The 15,304-nt window shown below is 31.6% G+C and overlaps 1 protein-coding gene across 1 annotated transcript in view; it reads right to left on the bottom strand.

Moving 5' to 3' along the window:
• Positions 1-15,304, bottom strand: part of KLHL1 (kelch like family member 1) — a 305,504-nt gene that overhangs the window by 165,531 nt on the left and 124,669 nt on the right. Inside the window, exon 4 of the mRNA XM_019751890.3 lies at positions 12,042-12,238. Within this exon, the coding sequence (XP_019607449.1) occupies positions 12,042-12,238 (197 nt within the window). The remainder of the gene's footprint in view (positions 1-12,041; positions 12,239-15,304) is intronic.

The raw sequence follows: 15,304 nt of genomic DNA, 5'->3' as shown, positions 1-15,304 counted from the left end.
AATGAAAACACTATGTCCACACAAAATCTTGCATATGAATGTTTATAGCAGCATTGCTCATAATGGTCCCAAGGTATAAACAATACAAATGTTCACAAACTGATGACTGAATAAATAAAATGGGGTATATCCATACAATGTAATATTTTTTGGCAATAGAAATAAATGAAGTATCAGCAAATGCTATAATATAAATGTGCATTACACTAAGCCAAAGAAGCCAGTCTCCAAGGGATATATATTGTATGATTTCATTTCTACAAAATGTCCATAATTGGAAAATTTCTACAGACAGAAAGCAGATTATTGGTTGCCTAAGATTGGGGAGCTTGATGAGTGTGATGGAGAATGGTTATTAATAGTACAGGTTTCTTTTTTGAAGGATAGGTGTATTCCAAAATTGATTATATTGATCGATGCACAATTTTGTGAATATACTAAAGAACATTACATTTTACACTTTAAATTGGTGAATGTTATGTTAGGTGAATTATATCTCAATAATGCTGCTTCGATAAAACATAAAACATATTGGAGGAGGAAAATGTTTATTCATTCTTCCACAATCATTTGTTGATCCCCAACTGTTATCTGATCATTTAATGCTCTACTTGTGGTGACTTTAAATTTTTATTGCTTAATGATAAAATAGCACAAATACCCATTATCTAGAAATGCGTTTACATTTCATAAAATTTCAGATTAACAAGCTATTTGGAAAATTATAAAGCTGCAAGGGACCACAGGGGACTAGTATGGTCTCAAACAAACTTCATAATTTTCCAGTTAATGAGAGAGATCTCAAGTGAATAGTTCAAAGACACACAGTTTTATTAAACATAGTTAAAAAGTCAAGTCTTACAATTTTCAATGCATTTGTTTCTTGTACTTTACTTTCTTTTTCTGCTCAAGAGGTATTGAAATCTCAAATGCCTTCAGTAATCAGAAGATTATGGAAACATCTGAAACAACTAGTTTAAAAATGAGACTGTTGGCCAAAATTAATGCAGAAATGGTAAGAACATATTTTGGAGAAAATTAATAAATACTTAAAAGTGTGAAACCTAGACTTTCAGCCCATGTTTTAAAAAAAAAAAAACCTGGGGAATTATCTAGTTTAGTATATCTATCTAGTTGAAATTACTTGCACAATATCTTTGCCAAGAATTTGACCTTTTTCCCCTTAAATTTCCATGGTGTTCTATATAGTCTCATAAATAGTTTTAAAAATGAACTTCCAGGAATGTCACAAAATCTAAGATATTATTAATTAAAAATTTTAGGTCACAATTTTTAATGTTAAGAATATGATATGTTAGTAACTTATTTGTACAAAAATCTTATTATTAGCCATAGTTTGGGGTTAAAACAACAATAAACAGCTAAAACTAATATTTGTAGGGAATACATACTTTTCAAAATCTAATTCTGGTATAGTTACATTGGCTTTAAAAAATAAGATAAAGGGGTACTCTAGATTTCTATGTAGGTTTTTGTCCTTTGGCCAATCAAATAAATCTTTTTCATTTTTTCCCCCACTAACATTTGACATTGAAGAATACCATTGAATGAAGAGTTGCTGGTTGGCTTGTATTATCTTGTTCACCAGTCTAATTCTTGGAGTTGGTTTTTTATCTGTTGATCTATCAGAAAAGTTCTTTTGTTTTGGCCTGAAGCCTGACACTTCATTGATTCCCATCTGTATTGTCTAGGCTGTCAAAAGATGCATTTATTATAAGAAGTTTATAGATCTTGGTGTTGCTTAGCTTAAGGTATGGTTATTACCGGGTTTTATTTGTCCTTAGATGGAATATGTCACTTATATTTCTGCCTTCTTGAAATAAAATAAGGCAATAATTCTCAGAGCATTCTGACTTGAAAAGTGTGTTGGGGGGGGGACACTGTCGATTTACTGTGATGGATTTCAAGTGAGTTCATCAAACTGACCATTTTTTATTCTAAATGCTATAGTAAAATGATATTCTTTCCTATGCCAAGTGATATTTCAATCTCCTGACAACTAAACCATCACATAACTAAAGGCTTTTTACTTGTTGCCCCAGACTATTTAAATACACACCACATCGTTGGCCTCTTACTAACCAAGCTTTAGAGTTTTTGAGAATAGATGGGATTTTCAATATTTAATGATATCCTTCCCCATCATCTTTCTGAATAAATAAGAAAATTAAATGTGCCACTTTCTTTTTCTGAAGAAAGTATATTGTTGCATCCTCAAGTGATATCTGTCGACACTTATGACAAAGCAAACTTAATTAATGAAGATAATATCCTAATTGTCTACATTTTCTTTACGATTTTTCTAATTCTGTATCAAATTTATAACAGTTTAAACTGTAAAAGTTAATATGATAGTGATGATAATAATACAAATGTGTTTGTATATGTGGAAAATGTGGATTTTTAAAACAGTGTAAACTAGGGTTATTATAGTTTACTACTTAACAGTACAGTTTTTTTTCTGATTAATATATGCAGTCCACACTGGTAAGGATATCTCTCTGTGTATGTAAATGTATGCATATGTGTCTTAATCAGTGACTAGATATAATAAACCTTTTGTTTTTTAAGGAGGGCGCAGCTCACAATGGCCCATGCAGGGTTCGAACGGCAAACTTGGTGTTATTACGACCACTCTCTAACTAACTGAGCTAACTGGCCACCCATAAATCTTATTTTTAATTTCATCTACTTTCTTCTAGTTCAACCGCAATATACTATTGATTTGAAAAATATGTATTTTCTTCTACATTTTGTGTTATCCTCTGTCTCATGATCATTTAGCTATGATTGTTTACTCTTATCCATATTCCAGAAGTAAAAATGGAAACATTACTCAGCTTGATAATCAGCTTATTCTTCTTTCAAATAGAACTGGAGAAAAAGCTGAATTCCATCTTTAGCCATATATTTGAAAATCTCTTTATATTCTTTTAACTTTAGATCAAATTAAAATGCACTGTCTTCAACAAATACTTAGAATAGTATAATATCTGGCTTGAACCTGTAGATTTCAGTCTTTAAAAAAATCTACTCAGATTTAGTATTGATAAAATAGTCTACTTTATTTAAAAAGTATTTACTTTCCATTATTTTCAAGAAAGCCCTGTTACTAATGATGAGTATAACTCTAATTCAACTAATATACAGAGGGTGGCAAAAAAAAAAATGTATGCACATTTTAAGAAAGGAAAAAAATAGCTGTATTAAAATTGTAATATTCAATATATACCAATAACAAAAGATGAATACAAGTCACATTTGACTTCTGCAATTACAAGAGGTGTTCAATGTGGTTACCATCAGTGTATAGACATGTCTGATTATGGCCATCTAGTGTTTGAACAATGTTGACCAAAGTGTCCACTTGTATACATTTTTTGGCACCCCCAGTGTATACTTTTATGTGGCTCAAATAAACATTGTCTTATATAAAAATATAAACAAAGATAATTATAAGTACTTATTGGAATAAAGAACAACACTTAAAGTATACTCCTAAAGTATACTAATTATTGAATTTACTTAGGTTAGAATCAGAATCCCAGTCTTCAATCTTTGCAGATTTTTGGTTACTATTATGCGACAATTTAATTATGATGTGTTGTTTCATGTAATTTTCAATCATGTATGAAAATAGGATACATTTGGTCTAGTATTGATTGTTATGTTAGTATGTGTCCTTTATGTTGGACCTCCAGGTTTTATATTTATTCCTTGATAGCATGATTACCTTCATGAAAATTAGATTTAAATAAGAATGCCTTTCATTTGAAGTACAAAAACACATTAAATATAGACCTTGAAGATGAAATAAATCCACTGAAAAATTAACTTAAAAACATGCATACATAATAGATGGAATATATGTTACCGGTTAAAAATTTAGAAATAGCTGATAAAAAAGGTAATAAACTCTAAAGATTATGGATGCATCCTATATGTATTTATTTATAAATATATTTAAATAGAAAGGTATGAAAAGTAAAATTAGGCATAATATAAATAGTTTTAATTATTATGAAATAGGGATAATATGTTTCATTTTAAATTATTAACATTCATAAATTTCATTTAAAGTGATAGCATTCATAATAGTATATTTCAAATAATTAATATATGAAAGTATTTATTCACTGATTCCTTCTTTCAAGCATTTATTATGTGTCTAAAATGAGAAAGGTGCTATGCTAACGCTTGCGAATACAGCAGTGACCAAGTCAGATGCAGACGATACCTCAGGCAACATGTAGTCTAGCTCTGTACACAATATTAACATACTTAGATTAACTTTGGGTCTGGGTGAACATCTGATATTGTAATGGAAGTTATTTTTTCCTTGAATTTTGTCTGGTTATACAATAAATTTCTGAAAATACTCTTTTAAGGAAATGATCTGCCCCATCTCTACTCTGCCCTGTGTACTAAGGGCAGACTGGGTCTCCCATCAGACAAAGACTGATTTATCATGTTTCTTGTGAAGTATAATTGATCCCTCTTTCTTTTATTCCTCCTTAAAAAATTACTGTTAAAGAGCTTTAAGCACAAGTATATCTTTAACAGAGAAATGTCATTAAAAGAAAAATCTAAAAGGGAAGCGTAAAAATAAATTAGTTCTGTAATGTGTGATTCATTACCTCATCAGGAAACATAAATATTTTACAACATTAGTTCATGATGTGTAAATTATTATAATGAAGTGAGACTTTCACATGCATAAAAAAAAATCAGAATTTTTTTTCCTCATTTGTGAATTACTAATTTCATTTGTTGAAGAACTGTGCTTTGCAAACTGAAAAGAGTACTGTAGCCAAAAAGTCTCTGGCTTTTCCTTCCTCTGATATCACATAGGAAGCCCTTTGTGAACTATTCTAATGATGTAGGAGTATTGCTCATCACAAAAGGGAATTCTATAGATTAAATGATTGAAATCATTAAACACTTAGGGACTACTAACAAGTACTATGAAAATCCTTTAGATGTGTGTTTCTAGGATTTTTTTTTTTTTAACATTAGTGTTCCTTCTTGAACCTTTATTAGTTATATTGTTATTAAAATATCAACTCAAGACATATAGCAACACTGTAAACATTTAAATCGCTAAACAATAAAATAAACCTGATACATTTTTAATAGATTTGTGTGAGTGTGGGTGTATGTGTTGTGATTTTATACAACTTTGTGCTATGTCTTTGTGTTTAAAAATGGCTCAGTAGAAGAAATAAAAATAAAATTAAAATATGCAAATGAAAGATTCCTTAAAACAAATGGAATGCTTTTCAAGGAGATGAATATTATTATCATTTTCATTATCAACAACAAAAAAAGCAGAAAGACGTATTTTTTAAAATAGAATGATCTTAAGTTTGGATATAAAACCCTGAAATGGAAACATATTTGAAGAACATCTGAAAAGAAGAAATGGACTGTGTCTTAAATTAGCCCTTAGAAAGCTTATACTTTTCATTGGATACTCTGTGGTTATGCTTAATTAGTCTTTGAAACTTTTATAAACACATATTTAATTATGGTTACTTTATAGAACCCTAACAATTACAAAGTTCTATGTAGTCAAACTATAATTACATGAGTGAATGTCATTTGTTATATTACTATTTATTACACATCTCTATCAGTTTATCCAACGTAATCTGAATACCCTGTTTGTGCATGACACTACGTAAGCACAAAAGTCTATTTTTCAAACTCCTTCACTCAAATCAACTTTCAGTCTTAGCCAGTAGAGTAGAATTTTATCAATGATTGTGAGTAATAACACAAATAAAAACTGTTAGTAAAGAGCTGTGAGTTTAATTCAGGGACAGATCAAACAAAGAAAAACAAAAACAGGATTAAGAGTAAGGTCATTGATGACTAGGCTTCCGCATGCTTCCTATTGCTTGTGATCATTACACAGCGATGCCAGTTGCCCTCCAAGCCACTCATTGTACGTATTCTGACAACGTCATTTCTTACCAATTTACAAAGATATTCAGAAAGTCAAATTTTACTAATTTTAACTTGATATTTACATATTAACTTAAACTCATTACTCAGAATGTTTATATATTATACACATATACATACTACATTATATATTATATTATATTATATTATATTATATAAGACCCAGTCTTATATTATAGTAAAATAAGACTGGGATATATATATATATATATATATATATATTTATTTATTTATTTATTTATTTATTTATTTATATATTTATATATATATCAGTAAAAAGGAGTGTATATATATATATATATATATATATATATATATATATATGTGTGTAAAAAAGAGTAACACAAAGCAATGAATGTTAAGAGAAAAAAAGGCAAAATTCCAAACAAGTTTTAATACTAGTGTATCACATAACAGTCCTGAGGAAAAATATGGATGAAGTGAACTTTATTTTGATGACTTAGAAAAGCAAAGAAATTTATATTCCATTGTTTCTCTTAAAGAAAATTCTAATTTATTGTTTATTAGAAAGGTTATTGGTAAAGATTTAAGAAGCATGCTGCTAGCTAGAATCTGTGAGAAATGTCAGGGATTTCAAAACCATGAGAGGAAACCACATAAATAAAGTTTGTTCTTTTTCTCTGGCATTGTTCTAATGGCTCTAAAGGACAAGTGAACAATATACGTATAAGATTTTTTAGAGTATTAGGCTCTGAAAGGGCAGCTTCTTACACTGACTCAGGAAGTCTTTCTGTTCCAGTTCTGAGACTTCAACCTTTCAAGGCTACTGATTGTACATGGTAGCCTCTAATTAGTCTTATGTCCACTCCAGCGTAAACATTGTGAACTGTGGCAGGCCATGCTGGTAGTGCTAGACAGAAAGTGAGAGTGAAGTAGACAGAGAAGTTAAAAACAAAACAAAACCCCGAGCAACAAAATCTTTACGGAGTTCTTTGGTGTCATCAATGTTTTAGGTTTATAGTATCCATTTGTCTGAAGTAATCCGTGTTTTGAAGTGTTCTGGATATCAGAAATCTGACTTGATATTATGGGTAAAACATAATCAGTGTAATCTACTAGCATAGTATATAAAGAACGCAATTTGTAGTAAGACAGTAGTAAGCTTAAATCCCCATTCTACCATGTTCTATCTATTGTTCCTGTGTAAATTATTTGATGTACCTAAACCTTAGTTTTATCATTTTTTTTCAAATTGGGGAATATTGGGGAACAGTGTATGTTTCCAGTACCCATCAGCTCCATGTCAAGTTGTTGTTTTTTCAATCTAACTGTTTTTTCAATCTAGCTAGCCAGCTCACTGGCCCACGTGGGAATGGAACCAGCAAACTTGGTGTTATGAGCACTGTGCTCTAACCATTGGGCAAATCGGCCATCCCAGTTTTATCACTTTTAAAGTGGATGTAATACATAACTTGCAAGAGTTTTGAAAGGGTTACTATACATTTAGCTTGTGCATCACCAGCACCGGCAGTTGTAAGCTTTGTCATCCAACACAATGGCAGCAGCTATTTACCTCAGTTTCTCTGTAAAAGATTTTTTTAAAATGCTACCAGGGAGCTACCAGATTAATGGTGAAGGTAGGTAAGAACAATAATACACACACACACACACACACACACACACACACACACACACACACACATATGATTGGAAAGTAGAGGAAAACCATGTAGTCTTGTTGAATGACTGAATTGAGAAGTGTTGAGAATCACAATCCTAAGTAAACACTTCAGGGAACTATGGGAATTAATTAATATATTACAAGTTACTAGATACTTTGTTGGGATAAAATAAATTACAATGGAAAGCCTTGCTCTCTGTCATAAAGGAGTTTGCAATATAATTGTAAAGATGTAAAAAAGATAGTTATAAAAGTAAGTTTATGATGACATCACATAATTCTAAGAAAAGGAATACTAAGATTTCAAATGAGAGAGAATGCCAAGAAAAGATTTAAGATATATATATTTTAGGCATGGATGAATTTAAATTGGCAACTGAGGGCTATTTAGAATTAGATACCAGGTATTCTGCACAAGAGAAATTCATGAATAAAGTACAAAAGAAGGGAATCTACAGTATACAGTTGGGAGGGGTGAAATAAATACCATTTACTTTTGAGGAAAAATGCTTAGGTAGCAGTTTAGAAGCTAAGTGTGGAGGACTATGCATATCAAAATATGAGTTTGAATCATCTATTTTGGCTTATGTGTTGAACACATTATTGGATTAGGAAGACAAGCCACCTTACATTGGTTGATGTATGAAAGACTGAGGATAGGAAATTGGAAACCTAACTACCTGTGGAAGTGTAGGTCAGGGAACTGTCTACTAATAATCTCAACTTTCAGTGTACTGTGAATTCTTCTCAAAATATTCCACAGAGGCACTGCATTCCTGAAGAACCTCTAGAAGGTTCCCATCAAGTGGCTCAGTCTACAGCAGTGAGGGAAATCACTTTTAAGGGCTCCCTGAGAAGTTATTTCAACTTTCCATTTGTCCACATATCTGCATGTAACTGCGTGAGGAGAATAATGGCTTTCTGTTCTCTTCCACTTTCCATTTCTTGCATGAATCCCTCTTATTGGCAAGCTCTAACCCAGAACTACATGGAGAGAGAATGTGTGGGAAATGCAGTTTCAGAGGTCTCCTCTAAAGTCAAACCTGACCTTAGAGGGACATGGCATTAATGATCAGTAGAAACAGACAACTCAGAAGAAAAACAAAGATCAGAAGACTGAAGCAGACTCTGGACTTTCCATCCATTGTCACACAAAGCAGATCAATTTGAATATTATTCTTTCACATACTATTTCATTTCAACAGATTATACTACTAAAATCAAGAAAAAACACATACACAAGAAATACTTAAATGCTACTGTTTTAGATACAAGTTCTTTCTGACAAATACATAAAGGTAGCTATTTTCATGCCTTAATATTATTCAGCCACAGGCACCTATAGTTTTTTCAACTTTTCTTCACATAACATTATTACAAAATATTTACTCTTCTTGTTATTCTCATCTGTCTGCTTCCCATTCTTTAATGCTTTTAAAAATGTGATGTACAGATTAAGCACAGGTATAATGAAATCTGACTAATAGAGTACAGGGGGTTATTTCCTTCAATTATTGTGTTGATAATTGGTATATTCATGCAGCCAAAATTCAAATGTTTTAGAATTCGTTTCACACTTCTGCCTAATATTGAGCTTGCAATCAAAATTTTACAATATTTTTCATGTGAACCACTGCCAAGCTGGGTTAGCTTCCCTGAACAGATTTTGGAATCATCCACAGAAAATCAATAACTGAAGCCAAATAAATGAGAGAAATTTTCAAAGCAAAAGTAGCGAATCATATAAATAGCAAAGGCATACTCATATAGACACCAAGTTAAGATTGAGACTCTGAAGATCAAGTTCATATCTTTAAAAAAATTAGCAAGGAAATTAAAAATTATTTTATAAAAGCTACTTGTAAAGTAAACAAATAACAAATAATTAGAGCCAATTAAGAAGTTAATTAAATCCTGGAAGTAATAAGAATTTGGAATAATTTGCTATTAAAGCAGTTAAGAACGAAAGAAAATCATAGCATAATAGCTTTCCTCTCAAAGCACAGATTGAATAGATTAAATGAGGGCACATGCCCATGATTAAACAAAAATTGGAAGCAAAAATATAGTGAGAAGTTATATCAGATGCAAGGCCCTCTTTTTAAAGTGTTGGAACTGAGAGAAAATAGTGGTCTAGAAACACAAGTAATCAGTACCTTTCTTCACTAAAATAGTAACCCAGGAGAAATAGGAGAACAGTGGAGTTCCATGCTTCCAAAAAAATTTAACTCATTTAAATTTCAGCAGACATGACACAACATATAATCCATTCAGTTAAAAAATAAATAAATAAAATAGAGTTATTTAGAATGTTGAGTATCTTAGCTAGAAGTCTTCTCTGTTTCTCTTTTAAGTATAGTATTTTACTGTAAGGTATAATTTTAAACTAACTAAAGAAAAGACATTGTTACTATTGTGTGACAAATTGCAGACCAGTCTAAGCAACTGCAAAAAACAAAACAAAACAAAACAAAAAAACACATTTTGATTGCTAAATTAATAATTCCAAACTCCACCAGAAGGGACCATTATCCCTCTGGTTATGGAGGCATATTATTTTTTGGCTTATCTAAACTGGGAACTCCTAATTGTAATGAAATGTGCATAATTAAATGAGTGCAGTTGGACTTTGATATTTCAGTTAATGAAGTATTTGTTTACATTGGTTTCACATGGTTCATATAATTTCAATAGTAGCATTGCGCCCTGTTGTGGAATATTTTGAAAGAAGAATCTAACAAAGCATTACAAAGGATATATCTACTTCCTTTTATTGCTATATTTTCATTTAATTTACTAATCTGCTTAAAGGATTAAAGGAGAAAATTAACTTAATATTGAAATTCTGTCTTAGAATAACAATTGCAAGGCTTTTAAATGGCTGACTGTCATTAATTATTTGAAAAGATATTAAATCTCTAAATAAGAACTTTTTAATAAATAGCAACTATAAAGCTTAATGAGATTTATCTTACATGAATTCTTCTTTTGAGTTGGAAAGGGAAAGTTCTACAGTTTATAATTGGTTATTTCAATAATAATCAAATCATTAATAATGTTAATAATAGTAAAAATAGCAGAAGTGGTTGGCATTTTATATAGGCCTACTATATACCAGGGACTGTATTAAATGTTTTTGGAATGATTATTTCTAGGGTATGAAATATGATCTATGATAGATATAAAACTATTTTAATGGATGATTTTATTCTAGAGTAAAGATAATATTAAAAAACTGCCACACCTTAAAGTTCACGCATTTAAAGTGTACAATTCAAATGATTTGTTATATCTCTACAAAGCTGTTAAAAATACATACTCGTACACACATACATATACACACACATATATAAACTAAAGATAAATATATAAAATAAGCTAAAATTATTGTAGGGGTACTTACTGAGTGATATCCACTCAATTTAAGCCCATTATGAAAATGATACTGAAAATCAAATTTAAAAAAAAAAAGATCAGTTTGTCTATATATCTAAATATTTTCCCTTAGTACAGAAGTTTCCAGGAGTTCTGAAATCCAATATTCACTATACTGATAAATACTTTAAAATATACACTATAATTATGATTTTTCTCCACAACTGATAAAGGCAAAGTCATGCCAAACATAATATGCTATGATGAAAAGCGAGATAGTCAGCTTGGGCTGCCATCGCAAAATACCACAGAGTGGGTGGCTTAAACAACAGGAATTTACTTCTTATATTCTGAAAGGTGGGAAGTCTAAGATCAATGTATAGGTAGACTGGGTTCCCTGGTAAGGGCTCCCTTCCGGCCTTGCAAACGACTACCTTCTCACTGTGTCCTCTCAAGATGGAAAGAGAGAAGAAGCAAACTCTCTGGTGTCTCTTCTTATAAGATCACTAATCTCAACATAAGGTCCCCACCTTTGTGACCTTATCTGAACCTAATTACCTCCCAAATTCCCCTTCTCCATATACCATTGCCTTGAGAGTAATACTTCAACCTTAAATTTTGGTTGGAACAACTCAGTCCATAGTGGAGAGTTTGTAAGAAAAATGCAAAAAAATAAAATTATGGCACAGACTGCTAGCTGAAAAAACAAACAAACAAAAAACAGAAAAGAAAAAAGAAAGAGAAGCTGTGGAAGTGGATGTAAAAAGATAAATATGCCAGGAGCAATTAAGAACAATTCATTTAAAAAACTCTTAAAATCCTGAAAATTATATATATCCTATAAAATGTAAACAAAGCCATAAATTAATACTAAAGTCCATTATATAATGTATTAGATTACATTCCATAATAAAAACATATCAAGCATATAAACTCATGTTAAACTTTAAAAGGTTATTCAATGCAATGATGGTAATTATTTTAACTTCTGACAATACAGCTATGTCTCTATTATTAAAATATTAAATTTCCTTACCATTGTGTAGCTGTGAGCCACCTTCATTAATTCAATGCATCCTTGAGCATCTGCAAATGCTCGAATTCCTAAGCAGTTAGATGGATGCAAAAGCTTCATGAGGAAATGGCAGCACACTTCTACTACTTGAGGAAGCTGAAGAAGGCATGCTGCAGCGAGAAGATTTTCAATGGTGTCTTCCTTTAATTCCAAGCAACCTAAACATTAAGTGAAGAGAATTATGAAACTCTGTTTGCAGCATGAAATAACATGTCCAATTTTATTACTCAAAACAGGCCAATCTACTAGAAACAATACAAACCTAGAGGGATAATCAAGATAAATATATCTCTCTAAAGGCCAGCAATTGTTTTAAGCACTTTGCATTTTAAAAATTATAGTTAACTTACACTATTATATTAGTGTCAGGTGTACAACACTGTTATTCAGCATTTGTATACCTAAAGAAGTGATCACTAGTAAATGTCAGTCACCATACAGAGTTAATACAATATTATTGGCTATATTCTTTATGGTGAACATTAAATCCCTGTGACTTATTTTATACCTGGAAGTGTGTACCTTTTATTACCCTTCACTTTTTTCACCCATCCTCCACCCCTCCACTCTGGCAATCATCAGTTTGCTCTCTGTCTGTATAAATCTGTTTCTGTTTTGTTTTGCTTGTTTGTTTTTTTTTTTTTTAGATTCCACCTATAAGTGAAATAATATGGTATTAGTCCTCAGTCTGACTTACTTCTCTTAGCATAATACCTTCTAAGTTCATTCATGTTGGCAAGATTTCATTATTTTTTATGGCTGACTGTATTCCACTGTAAATATACACCACGTGTACTTATCCATTCATCTACAGATGGACACCTACATTGCTTTCATATCTTAGCTGTGGTAACTTACTCTGCAATGAACATAGAAGTGCATATATTTTTTCAAATTAGTGTTTTCATTTTCATTTTTTTTCAAATAAATATCCAGAAGTGGAATTTCTGGGTTGTATAATAGTTTTATTTTTATTTAATTTATAGTTTTATTTAATTTATAACTTTTTGAGGAAACGCCATACTGTTTTCCATAGTGGCTGCACCAATTTACAAACTTACCAACATGCACAAGGTTTCCCTTTTCTCCTCCACATTCTTACAAACATTTATTATTTGTGGGTTTTGTTTGTTTGTTTGTTTGTTTCTGATAATAGCCAATCTGAACAGGTGTGAGGTGACATCTCACTGTCATTTTAATTTCCAGTTCCCTGATAAGTAATGGTGATCATCTCTTCATGAAACTGTTGGTCATCAGTATGTCTTCTTTGGAAAATATATATATTCAGATACTCTGATCATTTTTACTTCATTAAATGTTCAAAATCAACTAGTACATACAAATGAAGTTTCAGTTAAAACATCTGTATCCAGTTCATCAGGAAATATGGTTGTTCTTTGGTTGTACATCCATGTTTCATCACCAGTGATAACACAGCCCAAAACATCATCTTGTCTCTCCAATAGGTCTTGGCAAATGTTTTCTCTCCTTTGCTTTTGTTCATCTGTGAGCTCCTTTGGGACCATTTTTGCACACATCTCTCTCATGCCAAGATTTTCAGTTAAGATTTTCCTAATTGTTTCTCTATCGATGTTTACTTGGTCTGCTATGCTTCTCACAGTCAGCGGATGATTTTGACTCATGATTCAATGAATTTTTGTAATGTTTTTGTCAGTTCTGCTTGCTACTGGCCATCCTGACCTCTCTTCATCAGTGATACGTTCTCTATTCTCAGAAAAACGTTGAATCCATTTGTACACTGCTGTTTTCTTTATGGCATTATGCCCATAAACTTGGACTAATATGTCCCTGATTTCACTTCCACTCTTGCCAAGTTTAACAAGAAATTTAATGTTTGCCCATAGCTCTAATTCAAGCTCAGACATTCTCGTGACAGCACATGCAACAACAATAATGAACGCCACTCATCAAGACACCACCACACATTGACACAAACACAGCTGTCAGCCACTGATATACCAAGGTTATGAAACCTTACCGAGCTGTTTGTACAGTGCTGCCAATGTAAGTGCATGGTGGCAAGTTCACGAACTTCATTGTCAGATCTCGTATATATTCTTAAAATATAGTCATGATTTAAGATCTTCAGAGAAATTTTGCCTAACATTTTTAGTAAGATAATTAAGAAGATGTTTGCATGCTTCTTAGCATAAATCTTGTGAAAATCAGATAAAAGGGATAAACAAAAATGGTATGGCTTTTATAGATTTCATTTTACCATGATTTCAGAACATTGGGAGAGTGATTTTCTTTAGTTTTAATTAACTAATTGTTCTCAATAGTACTTGTACAGAAAATAATTAACATAGTAGGCCTGAACTGTTGTTCTTGAAAAGGTCTGTTAGCAAGATCTGCCCTTGACTTATACATGAGAACTTAGATGTCAAGAGGGTTCTCACCACTAATACAAATGGCCCACTGTGCATAAACTGTTGTATAAACAATATGGTATACGGTGAAAATGGCTTTCCTCTTGGGAGACTGAAATTTTGGTATATGCTAAGCGGAGGCTATCTATGTGATCAACCCTGAACAACAACAACAAAAAAAACCCAGGCACCGAGTCTCTAACTTTTTCTTCTTGGCAACAATTCAAATGCTTTGTCACAACTCATCGCAGAGGAAATTAAGTGTGTCTTGTATGAATCTACTGGAAGGGGACCCTTGGAAATTGGAACAAGGTTTTCCTTGGAATTTTCCTTGTGCTCTGTTTCCCTTTCTGATTGTGCTCTGTATCCTTTTGCCATAAAAAATAATATCCATCAGTATGGTACATGCTGAATCCCATGAACCATCCTAGTGAATCACTAAAAGTGGGGTGGGTGGGCGGGCTATCCTTAAAAATGTGTCAAAATGGCACTCTAATCAGTGTTGTTGGTGTTGTAAGTGCAATTTGAGATATACTGTGTTCATGGGGTAGAAGATGCAATATTGTTAAAATTTCAAATAACCCCAAATTAATCTATATGCTTGTTAAATCATGTTCAAAATCCAGATTTTTTGTAGAAATTGCAAAACTAATTCTAAAATTCTTTTTGATCTAGATTCAATGGATCTAGACAAACCAAAACAATTTTGGAAAAGAACCAAGCGGGAATAACAATACTACAAGATTTTAAAACTTATTACAAAGCTACAGTAAGTAAAATTGATTTGTATTAGTCTAAACATAGACAAATAGATTAAAAAACAACAAGGAAAAA

This window comes from Rhinolophus sinicus, chromosome 16, assembly GCF_057876585.1.
Source record: "Rhinolophus sinicus isolate RSI-liver-muscle chromosome 16, RSI-T2T, whole genome shotgun sequence".
In the NCBI taxonomy this organism is placed as follows: domain Eukaryota; kingdom Metazoa; phylum Chordata; class Mammalia; order Chiroptera; family Rhinolophidae; genus Rhinolophus; species Rhinolophus sinicus.
The sequence above is the reverse complement of the archived record's forward strand: the minus strand, read 5'-3'. Positions and strand labels throughout refer to the sequence as shown.